Raw genomic sequence first — 18,768 nt, 5'->3', positions numbered from 1 at the left:
CTTACAAACAAGGCCGGGGATTTCCGGTGTCACACCAAAATCTACCTAAAATCCCTGTTTACATTTATTCATTTTCAGTTTCAGATTTTCCATGAGAAAATTCACGGATTCCTCTTCTAACCGGAAGCTGCACCGAAGCCACAAAGACAATCGGAAAATACCTAAAATGTGCCATCACGATATATTATATTATTTTAAGCAACTGTGTTCATCCTCTGTGTGAAGAAGACAAAGAAAGAAAGACATCTGTAGGATAAAATCTATCACACTCAACGTTATGTAGTTCATGTTTCCCTCTGAAACACCCCAACACACACATTCCCCAACCCACTCCAATCAGTGCATCTACTGGAAAACTACCAGTTAGTTTGAGATCATTTGGTTCAATACTAATTTGTTTATGGACATATTGATTTTAACACAGGGCCTCAAGAAAATAGCAAAAATGCAGGAGTCAACTTAAAGCCATACATGTCAGTTTTTAACTGTTAATCAGTGCTTAGCAAACAACTTTCTAATAAGTCTGATCTAAACTGACATAAATAATTATTCAGAAAATAATTTAATTACCACACAACGGACCACCAGGGGCCTGAGTGTGCGGTCAGTCGCCCACTCGGTCTAGGTGAACCTCAGCCATAACTTTTACATTCAACGTATATTTAATACCATTCAAATGATTCAGTCACATGGTGTTGTCTTTTAATGCTTCTCCTGAACCCGACTGCAAAAACCCTTAAAATACTGGTCAGAATTTTTCCCTGGTGTACATGTACGCATGTTTGTTTTTATATTTACACACAAAAACTACTCATTGAGCTGGGAGTTGGCCGTGAACAGATATCAGGTCCTTGTAGAATAAACGTCCTGACAAACACGACCTCGTATTTCTGTTTCCTAGACATTTGGCTTGGCTACAAAAACTGTTCCCACATACGCAGGTCAGCGTTTCATATGTGGAGACATTTTTATTTAGATTGTGTGGTCAGTTAGAGTTTGCAGTGTTACAGCAGTCACATGACACATGACACCCAAAACACAAGGACAAACAAAGATCTGAACTAGACACTGAACTAAAACTACAAACTCGGACCATTCTCTGTACAGCAGCAGCGTCTGCTACGCGTGGTCAGTGTGGGTCTAATGTCGACACTGTGGGGCCTGGGGTGGAGCTGGATTACACGTCACGACTTATAATCTATTACCTATTTGAATGGTGACGAGTCTGAGGTCAGGAACCAGTCTGCCCAGCATGCATGAGGGCTCCACCTGCAGACTTCACCCATGAAGACCCTCAGTCTGTCAGCCGCCAGGAGAGTAAAGGGCCCCCAGCAGGCAGGTGTGCAGTGGGACCTTTGTATCAGTAAACCTGGATGTTTTACAATTGGCCCATATTCTGTTGGTAAGGTGGTTGTTTATTCAATAGTTAATCTAATTATACATTGAGACATCTTATTGCCTCAATGTAGAATTATAACAACTGAATTATTTCCCCCTGCAGTGTAACAGAACACTTCACATTCAAGATTCAGACACTGATCTCTCAACACTAAATGACTTAAAAATGAAAGACTGTTCACCATCTGGGCTGTACAACAACAATGGTTTATTTCTTACTCTCTCTCAGAGGGTCGAGATGTTTCCGGGTTCAACATTTTTCAGTTTGAATTGTTGGTCATCAGTTACCTCCCGATGAATTCATACAAAGCATCAGAAACAGATTCTGTTTGTTTCTAATATAAATAACCCTGAAACTGTTAAATCTTTTCATAACACAAAATCAGCTGCTGACTAACTGCAGAATGAACGGAAACACACCTCAGCTGGAAGAGCCAGAACACACAATTCATATTTACATTAACCAAGTAAAAAAGTGGCTGAAATCACAAACTGCATCGGAACAAAGAACACAGTCAAAGTGCAACTCAGTAAATATGCAACCATGACAACTCTACAGGATTACAACCAGAGGAACCATGGTAATGCAGAGGAACTAGCTCTGTTGCCGTGGTAACAGCAGTCTAGAACAGCATGGACTGCAGCGATTTACGGACTGTGGCCATCTCCTGCTGTTGCTGTGGAAACAAATATCACCAACATGAATGCGTGGACCTAGTGTCTGTTAATGTGGCCACAAAAACACTAATATTTTACTGAATCATCAGCACAACTTAAACTCTAATTTTCTTCCATGTGATCTATTACTGCGTGCTGTAATAGCTGTCAATAACAACCAGTCCCACATTTAAACTTTATAGATAGATAGATAGATATACTTTATTTATCCCAAGCTGGGAAATTGCAGTGCAGCAGCAGCATTACACACAGTGAAATAAGTGAAAATAAGACTATAAAGAACAAACTATACATAATATATATATATATATATATATATATATATATATATATATATATATATATATATATATATATATATATTTAAAAACTGCTGACTGCCAAATATCTAAGCTGGTTAGCATCATCACGACGTCTCTGTGAGCCAAACTGCAGACTGAAAGACAATCATGCTGACTCGACTCTGCACTCACTGTGTCCATGAGGATCTTCTTCTGCAGGGTGGCCATCTCCTTCCTCAGCTCTTGTTGCGCCCCCTGCAGGAAAGCATCGTGGCTCTTCTCCATGTCCTCCATGTTCTGGAGGAAAAACAGAAGTTTGACTTCTTCATGTAAGAATTCAGGCGAGTTAGAGCCAAACACGCCTCATTTCCTCCCTGCAGATCACTCATACTGTCGATCCTGACATGAATCACGCTGCAGCACAGCTAACAAACACTACCTGAACTTGAAAAGATGTGCTTGTGGTGTGAAGCTCATGAAATGTTTTCCAGGGATTATTATCCACAGTAGGCAGGAGGAAGAATGTAACATCATCACCTTCACAAACTGCTCGTACAGCTGTCGGACCGTCTTCAGCTTCTGGTTCTGCACCACTCTGGCCTGCTGCAGGATCTTCTGCTGCTGTCTGAACAGATTCTACAGAGGAAACAGTTGACAGAGACTCTCTGTTTCTGTGAGGGGACAATATCCATGTGATCACTCAGATTCACCAACAAACATGTGTATGTGGACTAAGTGAGAAAAGAAATGACAGGACATCTTAAAGCAAACGGTTTAACTTAAACTGCACTGGAGGAAGAACTTCTATGCTGCATTTCCCTCTGAGCTGTACAGTCAATGGAGTAGAAGTGAATGGTGGTGGTTTTTCTCCCTTTTCAGTGTCAGATTAACTAAACAGCTTTAGTTCACTTGCTGCCACAAACTGGCAGAGAACAAGACGACATGTCCTGCGTGTCCTCAGTGAAAGCAGACTAATTCTCGCCCTTTCAATCGCTCTTCCTTGTTTACTTTATTCATTTATTTAGTGTGATACTCTGTTCAAAACCAAAAACATAATCAATCACATGCATTTTTTTTTTCTGTTCAAGAGGCTGACTGATTTTAACTGATCCAGGTGGTGGATACGTCTCACTGTGTACTGGCTTGTGGTGGCAGGACACATACTTGATCACAGCTTCGGTTGAGTGAGTTTTCAGTCAATGTCAGACTGGAAAGACGATGATAAACAACCCAAGATCAGACCAGCATTTTTAACAACTGATGAAGATAATTAACAACATTCTGACGGATAAGGCTGTGAGTTAATACAACTAAAGGATCAACCCAAGTTTAACATCAATAAAATCATCACCAAATCCAGTGATGACCCCTGCATGACTGGGCCTAATTTGTTATCTGCAGCACTAGAGGTCACAGAGCATGAAACCTGCGGCTCCGTCAAAGCAAAGAAGTGAACAAACATTAAACTTCTCCTCCTGCTCCTCAGCTCGCTGGGCTTCAGCCTCCCACTGCTGCAGCACAGAGGACACCTGCTGGGAGTACTGGTGAGTCATCTTCTGCCTGCAAACAGACACACTTCAAACTAAGCAAAGAGCAGAGGAAGAAGTACGCAGAGCTTTTACTTAAGTAAAAATAGTAATACCACAGTGTGGGAATACTGCGTTACAAGCAAAATTCCTGCATTCATAATTTAAGTTAATGCTGGAGTTGGTAACGTTGGAGACAGCAGCAAGAGTAAGATATTCTTACTCCCCCAGAACACCTGAGTGCTCACTACCTGACTCCTGCTGGAGGAGGAGTCGACAAGAGTGCGCTGAGAGAGGAGGAGCTCTTCAATAAGAAATTAACAATGAGCCAAATAATGGTCAGGAATGAACCTTTCAGCCTGAAGTTACTGCTCACTGCTGTGGGTGTGTACTGATCCAGAGTCCGTGGATCAGGGGGTGTGTACTGGATGATGCTGTCATCATCGTCATCACTAACTGTATCCAACTACCTCATGTCTCATCTCAACAGTTCCTACAGACACCAACACTTTTCATCATGTTTTCTCAGTTTTGTGGTTTTCCTGAGGTCACAGGAAGGAGAAAGTCAAACCTCTGGGTGTGATAGTTGTTCCAGAGCTGCTCCAGTTTGTGTTGGCTTCCCTTCATGTAGTTCTTCGTCAGACACTCCAGGCGTTTCTTCTTAGCCTGCATCACCTTGCTGATATCAGCTGGAAGCAATAAAACAGCTCTGAGTTTCAGTCACACTGAGGAACCGAGCTGGAACAGAGTTGAATACTGGTGTTGGTGCAATATGTGAGTTTTGACACTGATGTCAAAGTGAACAGTGTTTTCTAATCCAACATGTTTATGCCAACCTGCTCACATGCACAGTATTGCTGTTAATGTTAACACAAACAGTCCAACAAAGACTATAAACAGTATAAAATCACCAATATCAGGTGAATAGGAATTAAATGGGACTACATGTATGACCAAACTCTCAGTGGCAAACTCTATTGATATTCTCTCTCTTTTTAATGTTAAATGCTCAGTAATCTCAGTAATTAAAACATATGTGGGTTATATCACCAGACCTGATGCTCTAATCAGGAGAAGAACAAGCAGGCACACACCTGCACAAAGATGCTTACCTCCAAATTTCTCCAACATAGACTGTACCTCATTTCTGAAAGTGCGGACAAAGGAACATTACTTCATAAACACATTGACTCATCTAGCCGACACAAATGTTAGCTTACAGCACAGCATCAGCTGTCAAAGCAGAACCACAGGAAGCTGATGTGAAATTACCCCACAGCACATGCTGCCCCCTCCTCCTCAAAGTCTGCTGCAGGTCTCTTCTTGGCCAGCTTTTCCACTGTTGGGGTTTTATCTTGTGACAGCAACAGTCAAATTCAAGTTAACGGCCTTTTATTTATTTAGCTGGACACAGGAGCTAGCAAAAGATAACAGCTGCTAAAGCTAGCTGCACGTACCCTCTCTGACGTCTTCCTCTGACCCGCTGAGCTCTTTCTTTTCATCCTCTTCAGTAAAGTCAAATACTTTTTTATCTGATTTTTCTTCGGGCTGTTTTTTCTTCATCTGTCTTCTTGCTGTTGCCATTCTTCTTACCTGTTCTGTCAGTACCAAACGCTACCCAGTCTTCAGCTTCTCAACCTATCGGACAACACAAGATGGATTCTGCTAATGGCGGCTAATGAACCAGCTACGCTAACCGCTAATTTTATCTTAGCGTTTGCTGCTAATGGATCTAGTTACTTTTTGATGAATGCCATTAACGGACTGACACAGGTGAATTTCAGTTAATTCTTGAAGTCAAGCGGAGCTCTATTAAGGCTTCTAGCTTCAGTGCTTCCGTCTGAATAAAGCTAGCCTCAACTGAGCAAAGCTAACCGAGCAACTTCGGCTCTATTCCCGCCACAACCAGCCCGAGGCCGCGGTGTGAGGGACCACAGCGGTGGAAGAAGTATGCAGCTGTTCAGTAAAAGTACTAATACCACACTTAAGGAATAATCCATTACAAGTAAAAGTACTTCATTGAAAATGTTACTTAAAAGGTAGAATGCAGTAAAATGTCCCTGTGACTGTTCTGCTGTTCTATCTGATCTCATTAGATTACTGCGAATCAGCAGATTTTACTGTTGGAGCTGGTTGAGCTTCATTTCACTCTATTTTGTATTAGACTGCAACTAATGATTCTTTTCATTCTGGATCAATCAGCTGATTATTTCCTCCATTAATCGATCGATCGTTCGGTTTGGAAACATTGTGAAAATAGTGAGAAATGTGGTGACGATGAGGCCAAAGTGACGCCTTCACAGTGTTTGTTTAGTCCGACCAACAGTCCAAAGCTGCACATTATTACAAACACATTCAGATCAGATGACTGAACCCTGTTCAAACTGTCTTCTGCTTCTATTCGATCCTGTAACAGACAGTAAACACACCTGCTGTCACTCGTTGAGCTGCTGGTAGATCTTATAATACAGACATGAGTTGAACAATTTAAGACAAAATGATTAAAACAGGAGGTCTCAACTCTACTACTACTACTACTACTACTACTAATAATAATAATAATAATATCTGCAGTAGACCCTGCTGCTCTGAGACAGCGTCATGCTTGGACCTCAGAGACAGATTCCCTTTTGTTTCGTGGACTCTATTATCGTATAAATAAAAAACACCAAAGACGCCGGCCATGAACCTTTGTTGTGTTGTTCTCCATGTGTCTCTCTTCTCAATGTCTTACCAAAAAAACTTCCAACAAATATTTCACAGTGAAATGGGAGAGAGACTCGTGTCCGGAGAGGACGACTGGTCTGATACATGAGAAGGCCAGACTAAGACCACCAACAGGAGAGACTTCTGCTATTACGTTGCTCATATCAACCAGTGTTGCTTCAGACCAAAGTACTTATGGTTTATTGTAGATTTCCAGAAGTGAATTGGCAGAAAAAAAATTACCTGTGGTCAACAATAAAAGACAAATAAAGACTGAAGACAGAGACAGGAGTCGACTCTTATTTGAATGTTATTTGGCAGTTGGAATATTTTTAACACTTCTTGAGTCATACTCGTGAATTGCTGGCGAATCATTTCAGAAGTTACTGACTGCAATAAAGGAAGTGCTTCAGGCCTCATTGGCTGCTGGCTCCAACACCTCTGGACAGGTAACAGACAACCAATCAGCACAGACACACATGTAGAAAAATATAACACACTGACATCAAGCATAGCTGCTGCAGAAAAAAAACTATTTCAGTTCTCATTTTACTTCCTGTGTATCCTTTACGTCAACCAGAACTGAGTTACGGTTTCCATGACAACGATCTCTATGGCGCAGACGTTTTCGTTGTTCACGATAACAGAAGAATCGTCGGCTACGAGTTTCAGTTCAGTCAAATATCGAACTTTTCTTCACAAATACAATGTCCGTTCTCTTCGTAGTCCTCCCGTGTCACCACAATCTCGTCGTAGTCCGGACTGTGGGCCAGCAGCTTCCCGCCTTCCCACGAATAACAGATGGGACTGCAGGACAAGACAGTAAACACCGTTAAAGAGACATTACCTTCGAACCTTTCCACAGACAACGTAGCACAAGTTGTGTCTGGCGTAGCTCCTGCGGCTAGGCTCCGCGTCCGAGCCGTGACCCCCGAACGACGAACAGGAAGTGGAGCCGAACTCACTTTGCAGGCAGCAGGACGGACACGGGGAGGTGAGCGGGGACGAGCGATCGCAGCTCTGCCTCCAGCCGTTCTCTGACGCCTGGAAACAAAGTGTTCCCTCCGGTCAGGACGATGTTCTGGTAGAAGTGAGGCTGCATGTCTGATGGCAGAAAACACCGTTAGTGGCGTCTCACGCTCACACATACAGACGTGTGTGTGTATGATCCATTAGTGAACATGTAAACTGAATGTGGACACACAGCAGATGAATGAGCTGCAACACTAAAGGCTGTTTGATGTTTGAACTATCAATAATAAAAAGGAAAAGCTACAGTGTCTTATGGTTTCTAGATAAGTCATTAATACATTTTCATATTAAATAAAACGAGTGAGGCTGCGAGGCTCTAGTCTACACAAAGACACGAGCAGCAGTGGTTGTATCCGAACACCCGGCTGCTACACGTGACCTCTGACCTTCTGGCAGGGACTGGATGGAGTCCACGATGGCCTCCGGGATGCCCATCTCCTGGATGCCGATGTCCGCCGGGTGGAAGAGCATCTCAGGAACGGCAAAGCGCTCGTTGGCCAGCCTCAAGATCTGCTCTCCCGTCTTGTACTTTCCGCTGAAGACCATCTCCTCTCGCGGCTGGGGGACAGAAGGACGAAAGAGGACAATGAGGACGGCAGACCTGTTAAATAACAGGAGTGCTGCACAGACTCTGTAAGAACTCACGATGACTGAAAGAAAGGAAATGTCTTCTCACCTTGCAGAAACCTTTTTTGATGGAGCTAAAATCTGGAAGAACGTAATCCTTCATCACAGAGTTCTCCTCCCCCTTCATCCTGACAACAGACCCCACAGAACAGCTGTTATCCCCCTCATCAGAGACCCCTGATACAAACTGTCTTTCAGGTCCTTCAGGTGAGATTTAGACCTGTGGATTTTCCTACCAGAGCCAGAATAACATTAAACTGCTCTGCTTAGTGGCTTCAACACTAGCACAACATTCAGTCTGTGCATTAAATGTTCCATCAGACCTGCAGTCTGCTCGCTGTGTGTGTCTTACTGTGCGATCTCCATGTCCTTGTAAAACTGCTGCGAGACGTAACACACATCTTCTTTCACCTGGTTGATGACGTGAGTCTCATCCATGACGTGTAACTGGCTGGAAGGAAGACAGCAACGATTTTTTTATTTGATCTTTGTGAAAAGAAGCACTGTGGAAACATTACGATGAACAGGTGGACAGAGACACAGACGAAGTCAAAGCAAACAGCAGAAGGTGAGGGAGGTGATGTACCGATATGAAATGATCTCCTTCAGGTGATTGGTCAGTAGCTTCCCTCCTACGTTGATCCTGGAAGGCAGAACAAAGCGGCAGCATTTTGCGGTTGTTATCACTGTTCATGCTGCTGCAGGTAAACGGCGGCGCTGCGGTGCTCTGACCTGCGGATGCCCTCCTTCATTTTCCTGCTGCGACAGTAGGGGGCGATATGGGTGAAGGAGAATCCACTGTCCACCACCAAACAGCAGAGCTCCGAGGGTTTAGTGTGGAAGAAGTGATGAGCGCTGAGAGAGCCGGCTGGAGGACACAGACAGGACAGGGACGAGGACAGAGAGCAGGACAGGGAGGACAGGGAGGAAAGAGCAGCACAGAGAGCAGGGCAGAGAGGACAGAGAGATGGACAGGGAGGAGGTGAAGTTACGCTGGAGTCCAGTGGACTAAAGCCTGTTGTAGCTGTCCATTGAGAGTCCGACAGCGTTCTAGCCTCATATGATGAATCTGTCTCTTTTAGACGATGTGGTTTAACAACATGTCAAAATAATGTCAGAGCACAAATAATTAAATTAAGAATAGAAAGTAGTGTTGTTCAGAATGAGCTCAGGTCTGAACTGGGGGGGGGGGGGGGGTCTGGTGGTTTTTATGGCTTCAGACTGTCTTCATTATATTCACACTTTTTTAGTCTGATGGATCAAACTTTCACGGGGACAAAAGTCCTCTGCAAACCTTCCTGTGGGGACTTCCTGCAGAGAACCAGACAGGCTGGAAACTATTGACTGGAAGATGATTTTGTTTTTGTCTGTGAGCCACAGATGCTGTCAGACGACACTCTGACACACAGCATCTACCAGCACAGCTGCATCAGCATCATTCCACACAAACACAATCACATTCAACAACAGCTCCTGTCAAACGGAGGAGCTGCAGCCTGCAGGGTCTGCACTGCAGTGGGGAAACAGCTGGCTAACAGCTGGAGGAGCCGAGGGAGATCAGTTTCTGATCAGATCTAAATGGCTTATTGACAACCTGCTGTTTGTTATAGCCGGTCACAGACTGTACTTTGGATTGTCGCGTGTAGAACGTGGGCAGGAAGTGTCGTGACTCTACAGTTTGACTCACCGTTTATTCTGAGCGCCGACTGGAACTGGTACTCCTCAAACAGGATCTCATTCATCGACTCCTGAATGGAGGAGAAGTTGAAGTACGGCTCGGTGATGATGATGCTGGTGTCTGCAAACTCCACCTGGACCCAGAACACAGAGCCACCGGCCGAGGACCACGTGGTGACATCACAATGCTATTAAATACAGTATCCGTGTTTCCGGAGGAACAAACCGAAAAGGGATCAGAAATGTGTTCGTGAAGGTCAAAATGAAGCAAACCATAAACCTTAAACATCTCCTTCCCGAACAGATGGTCCCACACTTTCCTCTGGACGTCCCAGTTGACCAAATAACCCTGAAGAGAAAGAACAGAAAGAGCAAATGAGAAAGAATCAACCGACCGACCGACAGCGAAGCTGCAGCCACTGCACGTGGTGACGCTCTCTCACCTTCTGGAAGGGGAGGATGTAAAAGAGACCAGACGGATCTTTGATCTCATCGAGCTGATTGGCTGTGAAGGTTTTTAATCTGGACGTCTTGGAGCGAAACTGGCAGTTTGGGATGACACTGAGGGAGAAAGAGAGGAAGGCCTGTTAATCGATACGAACAGCTCAACAATCACACGTCTGTCACAAACTCGTACAGTTTTGTTTATTCCGCCTCCTCCTTTCAGTGTTCAGCAGATAAGATGCTTCCAGCTGAGCAGAGGTGAAGTATACAGAAGGTGTAACAACAGCAGCAGCATAGCAAATCAGTGTATACAAGAGCTGCAATGATTAGTCAATTAACTTGCTTGGGATTGAATAATTGATTAATTGGCAACTATTCTGATAATAAATTAATGGCTTTGCAACCAGCTTCTTCAATGTGAGGATCTGCAGCTTTGCTTTGCTATTTATGAGAGTAAACAAAAGGTCTTTGGGTTTTGGACTGTTGTTTAAACAAATGAAGCTATTTGAAAGATCACTTTGGGATCTGGGAAAAGTTTTTGACATTTTATAGGCTACATGATTAATTGTGAGAATAATCTGCATATTAATCAATGTCGAAAATAATCATTAGTTGCAGACCTAGCAGGGTTTAATTGAGACTTCTATGGAACAGTTCATTCATTCTGATTTAACGTGCTGTTAAGGTGAAAATATGAAGCGACTCTTTAATAACGCGCTGTTTGAGTTTTCATGTTTTAGTTTTAATGGTTCATATTTAGTCTTCAGTGATGTTCTGCATCGCGGGTTTGTCTTTTGAACACCATCGAACACATCAAACCGACATTTTTTTGAATGAGTTTTTTGTTCGGTTTTCTCCGTGTAAGTGAACGTTGCCGTTTCTAAATCACAGAGAATCAGGAGTGGTCTTGTTGAACCGACATTAGCTTACCCACCGTTTGTTATTAGCAGTCACGTTGCTAACATGGCTCGACTTACCTGACTTTCTCCTGACTGTACCCTATTTTCGCCGTATAGGCTCCGTTGTCCAGAACTAACGTCGCCATTTTAGAGTCTGGAATGACCACACAAAATAAACGAGTCGAATTTATTCCACGATTGATGCAACAAAACACATTATTACACTTCCAGCAACACAAGGCTCCGCCATTAAGTCTTGAGCTACTTGTCCCGCCGCCAATTAGATTCTTCTTGTTCTTTGTTTCCGGCAGACTTGAGGCCCTGCGGCAGCCAATCAGAGCTTCTTCTCATTTTCTTCATGTTCATTGGTGGTTTGCGAAGCCAATTAGATACGAGGTTTGGGGTCCTTCTGGAAAAGTGTTCGGGCGGAAACAGGTCATGTGTATTTCTTGTCCTCTGCAAAATCTGCGGAACAGAAATTAAAAATAAGCACAGGCTTGGTTTTAGCACTGCAAACTCTAGATACTGCATCACCGTCATCATCACCACACAGATCATCCCTGATGATGTGAACCAAATATCTATAACAGCTCATTTAGTGCTTGACCTGCCATGAAGAATGAAGCAAATTCCTGCTCGTGATCCTCCCTGGTTTTAGTAATCATGACTCTCTACGGAGTTAAATTTAATGTCATCTGGACACATAACTTTAGCAGACTCTGAGCAGCTGCTGTAAACCAGCACTATAACCACTGAGTCATCAGCAGACATAAGATGGTTAATGGAGAAGTTCTGGTGTTGCAGCAGTACAAAGACAGAAATAAGTACAGACAAACAGAGCAAGCAAACAATAATGATATAAGCAAACCTTATTTATACATCTACAGTATCCACGACCACTGATGTGCTTAAACTAGCAGTGAAGAACCGTCTCCAGTGAAGTTACATAGTGGTGTGATGAGTAGCAGCAAAGTCAGCACAGTACAGAGTAATATGACAACATCTACTGTATATAAAGACATCGGTTAACACATTCAGCCTTTCTTTGAACACCAAAAGACCCAAACTTCAGCTTTCATGTGCTTTTTTAAACTATTTTATTTTTAAAGGAACACAAAAATAAAGATATAATATATAGAATAAGTGCAGCAGAACAAACGTAACAAACACCATCCCAGTATCATTTCCCAGGATCACAAGAGCTAATTCACTGTCGTTTGAGAGAAGACGTTTTTCTCTCCATACTCTGAACATTCGTCACGGTCACAGTCTGTCTCTGCTGGAGGTTCAGCCTGTAAACATTTTATCATTGTTTCTTCAGTAGAATCTGTCTTCCACCTATAAATGAGCTCCTGCATTGCGTGAACAGATTGTAGAGAAAGATCAATCGATTCCATCACCATAAATTATTATTCTAACTGTTTATATTACCTCCCCCTGTATGACAGAATATGTGGAAAAGATCTGCCAGCTGTTTCCTCTGTGAAACACAGTTTCTCTGCTGAGTTCACAGAGGTGAACAGAGGCGTAAAAAGAAGTACTGCATCCAATACTGATCAGATAATCAATATTAAAGGATTTTTTTTTTGCTTTGCAGAGCTTTGATTCATTAATGGGACATTTCTGACTTTTCAAGTAGACAAAGAGCGACTGAATGCACCTTTAGTTTTGGTCTCTGGGAGGTTTGAGTGGGAGGTGGAGAGGGGGAGTCTTTGGAGAACACCTGCCTTCAGAGGGAACACCTGGACGTGGCAGTGTTAATAATTAAAGCTTTATCATCTTCTTTTATGACATCTGTAGGACGTTTGATTTCTGACATCCTAAAGTCTCTGAGTTCTTCTGTAAAGAAGGCAGATGATCAAACACAGTCCTGAAAAATGAAGGTATTGTGGGGCAGCGATCATCTATCTTTTTCCTCTGTTTGTCACAGAAACAGACGGTGACTGTAAGTCTGTGAATCAGCGTTCAGGCTTCCATCAGAGCTTCACCTGGAAGAGAACAGCTGGATTTCTCTGGACGTGCTGGTAATGATGCAGTAACTGGCTCATCCAGCAGCTCAAACAGAGATCATTTTACACACCAGGCTTCGACAAATATCTGCTCCGTCCTACGTGGCCTTTCCCCTGCTTCATCTTCCTGTTGTTGCTTTTAAAAGATGAAACGTCGCTCTGGATAAAGCAGCACGTCACTCCAGGTACTTGGGGATGCATCCTTGTAGCTCGATGAGCTCGGGCCAGTTTTCATACATATTTGTCGCGCCGTCGCTCTTCAGGTACTAGAACAGACAAGCAGAGCGAGTTCTGATCCCGATTCAACCCAACCAGCATCAACAGGAAACTAGATCGCCTCTGGAAGTCATGTGACCTTGTAGGGCTAAACTAAGCTAAGCTAAGCTAACTGGCTGTCGCTTCATATTCAGTGTACAGACATGAGAGTGGAGGCAGTTTAAAGATCTGACTCTCAGAGAAGAAGAAGATGAAGCAGAAGAAGAAGCAGAAGAAGAAGAAGAAGAAGAAACTGCCAAACTGTTCATTTCAAGTTCCTGGAAGCAGCTGAAACACAGAAATAAAACAGCCTGAGCAGCAAAGTTAAATATAGATCATCTGTTTGTTTCATTGACATCAGCGAGAGTCAAACACTGAAATGTTCCTTTTGTTAATCTTGTATCATCGTCAAAGAAACGTTCTTTACGTTCACATGAATCAGCAGAAAAAAAGAGTCGCAGTAACCTTCTCAAAGTTGCTCTTCACCGCTGCTCCTTTCCCACCAACAAACACCCAGTTATCTCTGAAGCCCAGTGATTGGACAGCAGAGCTCCCCAGTCCAGCAATCAGCTTCCTCGCATCTTTGTTTAACCTGTTAAAACCAGCCAGCACACAGAGCGAAGGGTCCCGTCAACTCAAGCACACATTCACAGTGCAGGAAGACGTTTCCTGTCAGTGTTTCTCATCATCTCTGATGTTTGTGGATTAATATTCCTGCTGCATTAATGCTGCATTTTACTGCTGTAGATGTTTCAGGTTGAGCTCTTTTGAACTACTTTATATCCTGTTGGCTGGTTTAATCTACAGCGATGCATCATATTCTATAAGATCATCATGTGTTTGTCCTGTGAGAACCTCGTATCTCAGAAAAACAGCCTGTTTTCAACATCAACACATTGGAGATACGAGCTTTTCACTGGCAGCCTGCTGTACCCTCTTGATACCAGCTGATCTCTGGTCAGCAGTCACATGATCAGACAAACCAAACTAACAACAAGTCACACAAATGGATTTGAAAGAGGAAACGAAGGAGAGCGATTAAATGATTTCTGCTGCTCAGTCACCTGCTGTCAGTTCATGACATCACAGGTGAGTTCACTGTCAGCTTGACTCCACGTAAAGTGGATTAACCTGTCGGACTGTTTGTGTTTCTCGAGTCGTCACCTGACTAAACATACACACATACACTTGATTTGTTTGGTCAGTGATGGCGCTCATTCATTCGTAATGATTCAAAATTAAATTAGCAGGAACTTCGTCAGCTGGAGACACAAACACACAGAGAGAGGAGACGCTTACTTTGATGACGGTTCGTCGTAGGACGCCACCAGCACCACAGAGCCGATCTCAATGCTCTGCAGGAGGTCGATGAGAGGATTCACATCTGCAACACAAACACACCTCAAACCACGTGACCACAGGACACTTCATGACGTTCATCTGAAAATCAGCCGCTACGTACCTCCGCTGTACATGTCGAAGTGACCCGTCTTTATGACTTCACCTGTTCTACCTGTTAAATAAAGAGATTTTATCATCAGGACACCTCACGAGTCACAATCAGAGGACAGAACTTTACTGCTGCGCAGCTCACCGTTCATCACAACAATGTTTATTCCATATCCAGCGTTGTTCAGCGCTGCTCCAAGAACCCTGAGACAAGACACGGGATGAGCTAACAAACCCAGAGACAGCTGGAGGAGCAGGGGACAGAGGAGCAACAGAGGAGCAACAGAGGAGCAGGGGACAGAGGAGCAACAGAGGAGCAGAGGAGCAACAGAGGAGCAGGGGACAGAGGAGCAACAGAGGAGCAACAGAGGACAGAGGATAGAGGATAGAGGAGCAACAGAGGACAGAGGAGCAGAGGACAGAGGATAGATGATAGAGGAGCAACAGAGGAACAGAGGAGCAACAGAGGAGCAACAGAGGACAGAGGGGCAATAGAGGACATAGGAGCAACAGAGGAGCAACAGAGGACAGAGGATAGAGGACAGAGGATAGAGGACAGAGGATAGAGGAGCAACAGAGGACAGAGGAGCAGAGGACAGAGGATAGATGATAGAGAAGCAACAGAGGAACAGAGGGGCAACAGAGGAGCAACAGAGAACAGAAGAGCAACAGAGGAGCAACAGAGGACAGAGGAGCAACAGAGGAGCAACAGAGGAGCAGGGGACAGAGGAGCAACAGAGAAGCAACAGAGGAGCAACAGAGAACAGAGGAGCAACAGAGGACAGAGGAGCAACAGAGGAGCAGAGGACAGAGGAGCAACAGAGAAGCAACAGAGGAGCAACAGAGAACAGAGGAGCAACAGAGGAGCAGAGGACAGAGGAGCAACAGAGGAGCAGAGGACAGAGGAGCAACAGAGGACAGAGGAGCAGAGGAGCAACGGAGGAGCAACGGAGGAGCAACACAGGAGCAGAGGACAGAAGAGCAACAGAGGAGCAGAGGACAGAGGAGCAACAGAGGACAGAAGACAAAGGATAGAGGACACTGGGACAACGTCTCAGGTAAGGCACAGCACCACCAGCATGTGTTCAGGAGACAAACTTCATCATTTGGTCAAATTATTGAATCACATCCAGCTGTTTGGTCACAAAGCCACGATAAAAATGTGATAATAAACAATCAAATCTAAACTGACACATTTCTAATCGTATTCTCATCCAGACGGCCGCTCAGTGTATGAGTGACGTCACTGTGAGCTCCAGGTAATGACACCTGAGGACCACAGCATCATTTAGCAACAACCTGTCTTCAGCAGCTTCAGGTAAACTGTGGGAGAGAGTGCAGGATGCTCATTCAAACTGTGTTTGCTGATGAGCAGGTTTACTTTCCAGCAGTTTGTGATTTGTTTGCTTCCTCTCCAGAAGGCTACAGTCTTACTAGCAGCTCTGTGAGGTTGATTTGAGCTGAGCGTGTTAGCATGCTAACAGGAGTTAATTACCAGTAAACACAAAGCCCATCTGAGGCTGACGGGAATGCCTTTAGTTCCGCAGATATTTGATCATAAACATGCCGCCTGGAGATGCAAGGTGAGATAAAAGCAGGAAAACAAACAGGAAATGAAGTTCATGAAGAAACACCAACAGGTTGTTCTGGATGTAGATCTTTGGAGGCACGACGTTAGCGGCTCCACTGTGCATGAAGAAGCTGAAGTGATCCTCTGCACAGTCTATCTTCATAGCAGCTGATCCATCTGAAGAGGAAACACACAACACTGATTAACACCCCATCACGTCAGCTTCACTCAGTCAACCGTCATTCATTCATTCATCAGGTTTAATCACTAACCTGAGAGTATGGAGGGCGCCTTGGAAATCAGACTGGACATGTCAAAGTCCGCAGAACGACGCCAATCCTCTGAAAACGAGAGTCACAGAACCACAGAGGCGTTAAACGGTCTCAACCACTAACTACCACCTTTGGAAAGATGAAATAAGTCTGTAGTTTCATCCTTCATGTTCAGCTTGAATAAAATCACCCTGGTCTAAAGTTAAGCTGAAGTTCAGCTTCAACAGCCTGAAATAAAGATCTTTCTGTCTTCTTGTTATGAACTGTCTTCTATTGTCTTCATGTGTTCCTGCAGTGTCAGACTTTGAAAACTTTGTGTAAATGTCAAATTCATCTTTACGCAGATGATACTGTTTTATACTGCACAGATCAGTTAATCATCGCAAAGGAACAGTTCAGCCTTCTCTTTGTCTCTTGTCTCCACACATCCAGCAGTGGCTTTAAAGAACACTGATAACAGAGTGCAGTGTGGGATACGAGGCTCCTTCTTGTACCTTTGAATGGGTTGCTGAATTTCTGCAGGACAAGTGTGATAAAGACAACAAGCGGCACCAACACCAACATGCACTTCAGAAGCCCTGCAGGAGACAGACAGAGACAACCAGTCAAAACACAAACTGCTTCGGTCGTCATGCTAACCGGTCGGTCCTAAAGGCTGACCTGAATCCAGTTAAATCTGCTTCTTGAACAACTGACAAAATGAATTGTACATCACATCTGAGGCCTCTCCGCGTGATAAACATGTTTGTTTTTATTGTCCTGTAACACGACACACAGGCAAACCAGGCTGAGCCGATCTCACTGAAGCTTCCTGCTGAAAGACCAGCTGAGTTAATGAATGACTCAAATTCATGACTGCCTGGTTGTGGAAGGTGTCCGGTTAGACTGGTTCTACCACAGCAGACGCTGCTCCATCTTCACCAGTGACAACAATGAAATCCAGCATATTAATGCACCAAGTTGCTAATCTGCACTGTAAATACTCTGATAACGCTCTATTACTCATATTTCTACTACTTCATGACATCATCACCAGGGCACCTTCAACCAGGAAGTAACCACAGAAATACATAGAGCGCGCGCACACGCACACACACACACGCACACACACACACACACACAGAAACTTACAGCCTTTGAAGTGTTGTCTTCTGGCCATTTTTATTTTTCCTGTTAAAGAAGAAAAACAGGAACAAACAGATTCAGGACCGCTGAACAGTCTCAGATCTGCTCTCATGTTAATGTCATCATGAATCTATTATAAACTCATTTACTCAGATTATTTCACTCACCTTTTATGTCTCTTACTTATGAATTTCTCCTTTTTTTAACTTTTCTCATGTGTTAGTTCATTCTGATTAAAAATTAATTACAAAGAAATAAAAGTTAAATATTCTGTTAAATCAACACTTCACGATCACACTAAACAAAGAACAGAGCAAATTCTCACGCCGTAAATGTTGATTATTATCAGATTAGCTGTCAGTTTTAATTTATGGATGAACCAACAAACTGTTTCAGCTTTAGCAGCAACTCAGACATCGAATACCAGAACGTAAAAATCACAATTTCCCACAACTGAGGAGACACAGACCCAAAGATATTCAGCGGATTCTGAAATAAAACAGAGAATCTTCACGTGGATGTTTGACATTTTAACTGAAATGATTCATTAATTATCAAAACAAAGTGAAACAGAAGAATGCAGGTAACAGATGAACACCTGTGCAGGTGCGTTCTGCTCAGAGAAGCTGGATCACCGCCAGCAGAGAGAAATTAAAGCAGAGAAATAGATCAATTCTTGCACTGACCCACTCTGACGGTGAGCATGTCTCTGATGTCCGACCCTGCTGCCTCTCAGTCCGGGAAGCAATCAGTTCCTGGAGCTGCGGGGGCAAACAGGTCGATCCTGTTCCACGTCCCGGAGCCTGACAGCCTGGTTACA

At 43.7% G+C, this 18,768-nt stretch overlaps 3 protein-coding genes across 4 annotated transcripts; all 3 read right to left on the bottom strand.

Annotated features, from left to right (window-relative positions):
- Nucleotides 1-2,021: 2,021 nt before the first annotated feature.
- On the bottom strand, nt 2,022-5,485 carry sycp3 (synaptonemal complex protein 3). The gene is made up of 8 exons (XM_041939632.1): nt 5,341-5,485; nt 5,156-5,237; nt 4,996-5,030; nt 4,455-4,572; nt 3,818-3,917; nt 2,895-2,993; nt 2,550-2,654; nt 2,022-2,075 (listed from the first exon to the last, which is right to left on the bottom strand). Exons 1-8 carry the CDS (start codon nt 5,465-5,467, stop codon nt 2,022-2,024), a joined length of 720 nt encoding a protein of 239 aa, XP_041795566.1. The 5' UTR covers nt 5,468-5,485.
- Nucleotides 5,486-6,886: 1,401 nt separating this feature from the next.
- Nucleotides 6,887-11,664, bottom strand: actr6 (actin related protein 6). The gene is made up of 11 exons (XM_041939242.1): nt 11,347-11,664; nt 10,369-10,486; nt 10,206-10,274; nt 9,936-10,059; nt 8,981-9,116; nt 8,835-8,891; nt 8,601-8,699; nt 8,298-8,376; nt 8,008-8,179; nt 7,555-7,693; nt 6,887-7,396 (listed from the first exon to the last, which is right to left on the bottom strand). Exons 1-11 carry the CDS (start codon nt 11,412-11,414, stop codon nt 7,267-7,269), a joined length of 1,191 nt encoding a protein of 396 aa, XP_041795176.1. The 5' UTR covers nt 11,415-11,664; the 3' UTR covers nt 6,887-7,266.
- Nucleotides 11,665-12,346: 682 nt separating this feature from the next.
- zgc:101783 (uncharacterized protein LOC447883 homolog) lies at nt 12,347-18,768 on the bottom strand. Of its 2 annotated transcripts, none has more exons than XM_041938776.1 (10): nt 18,635-18,768; nt 17,955-17,993; nt 17,318-17,401; nt 16,824-16,892; nt 16,620-16,728; nt 15,127-15,185; nt 14,995-15,045; nt 14,832-14,916; nt 13,998-14,124; nt 12,347-13,543 (listed from the first exon to the last, which is right to left on the bottom strand). In XM_041938776.1, exons 1-10 carry the CDS (start codon nt 18,651-18,653, stop codon nt 13,454-13,456), a joined length of 732 nt encoding a protein of 243 aa, XP_041794710.1. In that variant the 5' UTR covers nt 18,654-18,768; the 3' UTR covers nt 12,347-13,453. The 2 variants fall into 2 exon arrangements, with proteins under 2 accessions (XP_041794710.1, XP_041794711.1); XM_041938777.1 differs by lacking the exon at nt 18,635-18,768 and adding an exon at nt 18,116-18,613.

The sequence above is a fragment of the Chelmon rostratus genome, chromosome 6 (assembly GCF_017976325.1).
Source record: "Chelmon rostratus isolate fCheRos1 chromosome 6, fCheRos1.pri, whole genome shotgun sequence".
Classification (NCBI taxonomy): domain Eukaryota; kingdom Metazoa; phylum Chordata; class Actinopteri; order Chaetodontiformes; family Chaetodontidae; genus Chelmon; species Chelmon rostratus.
This window is presented reverse-complemented; position numbering and strand designations above follow the sequence as displayed.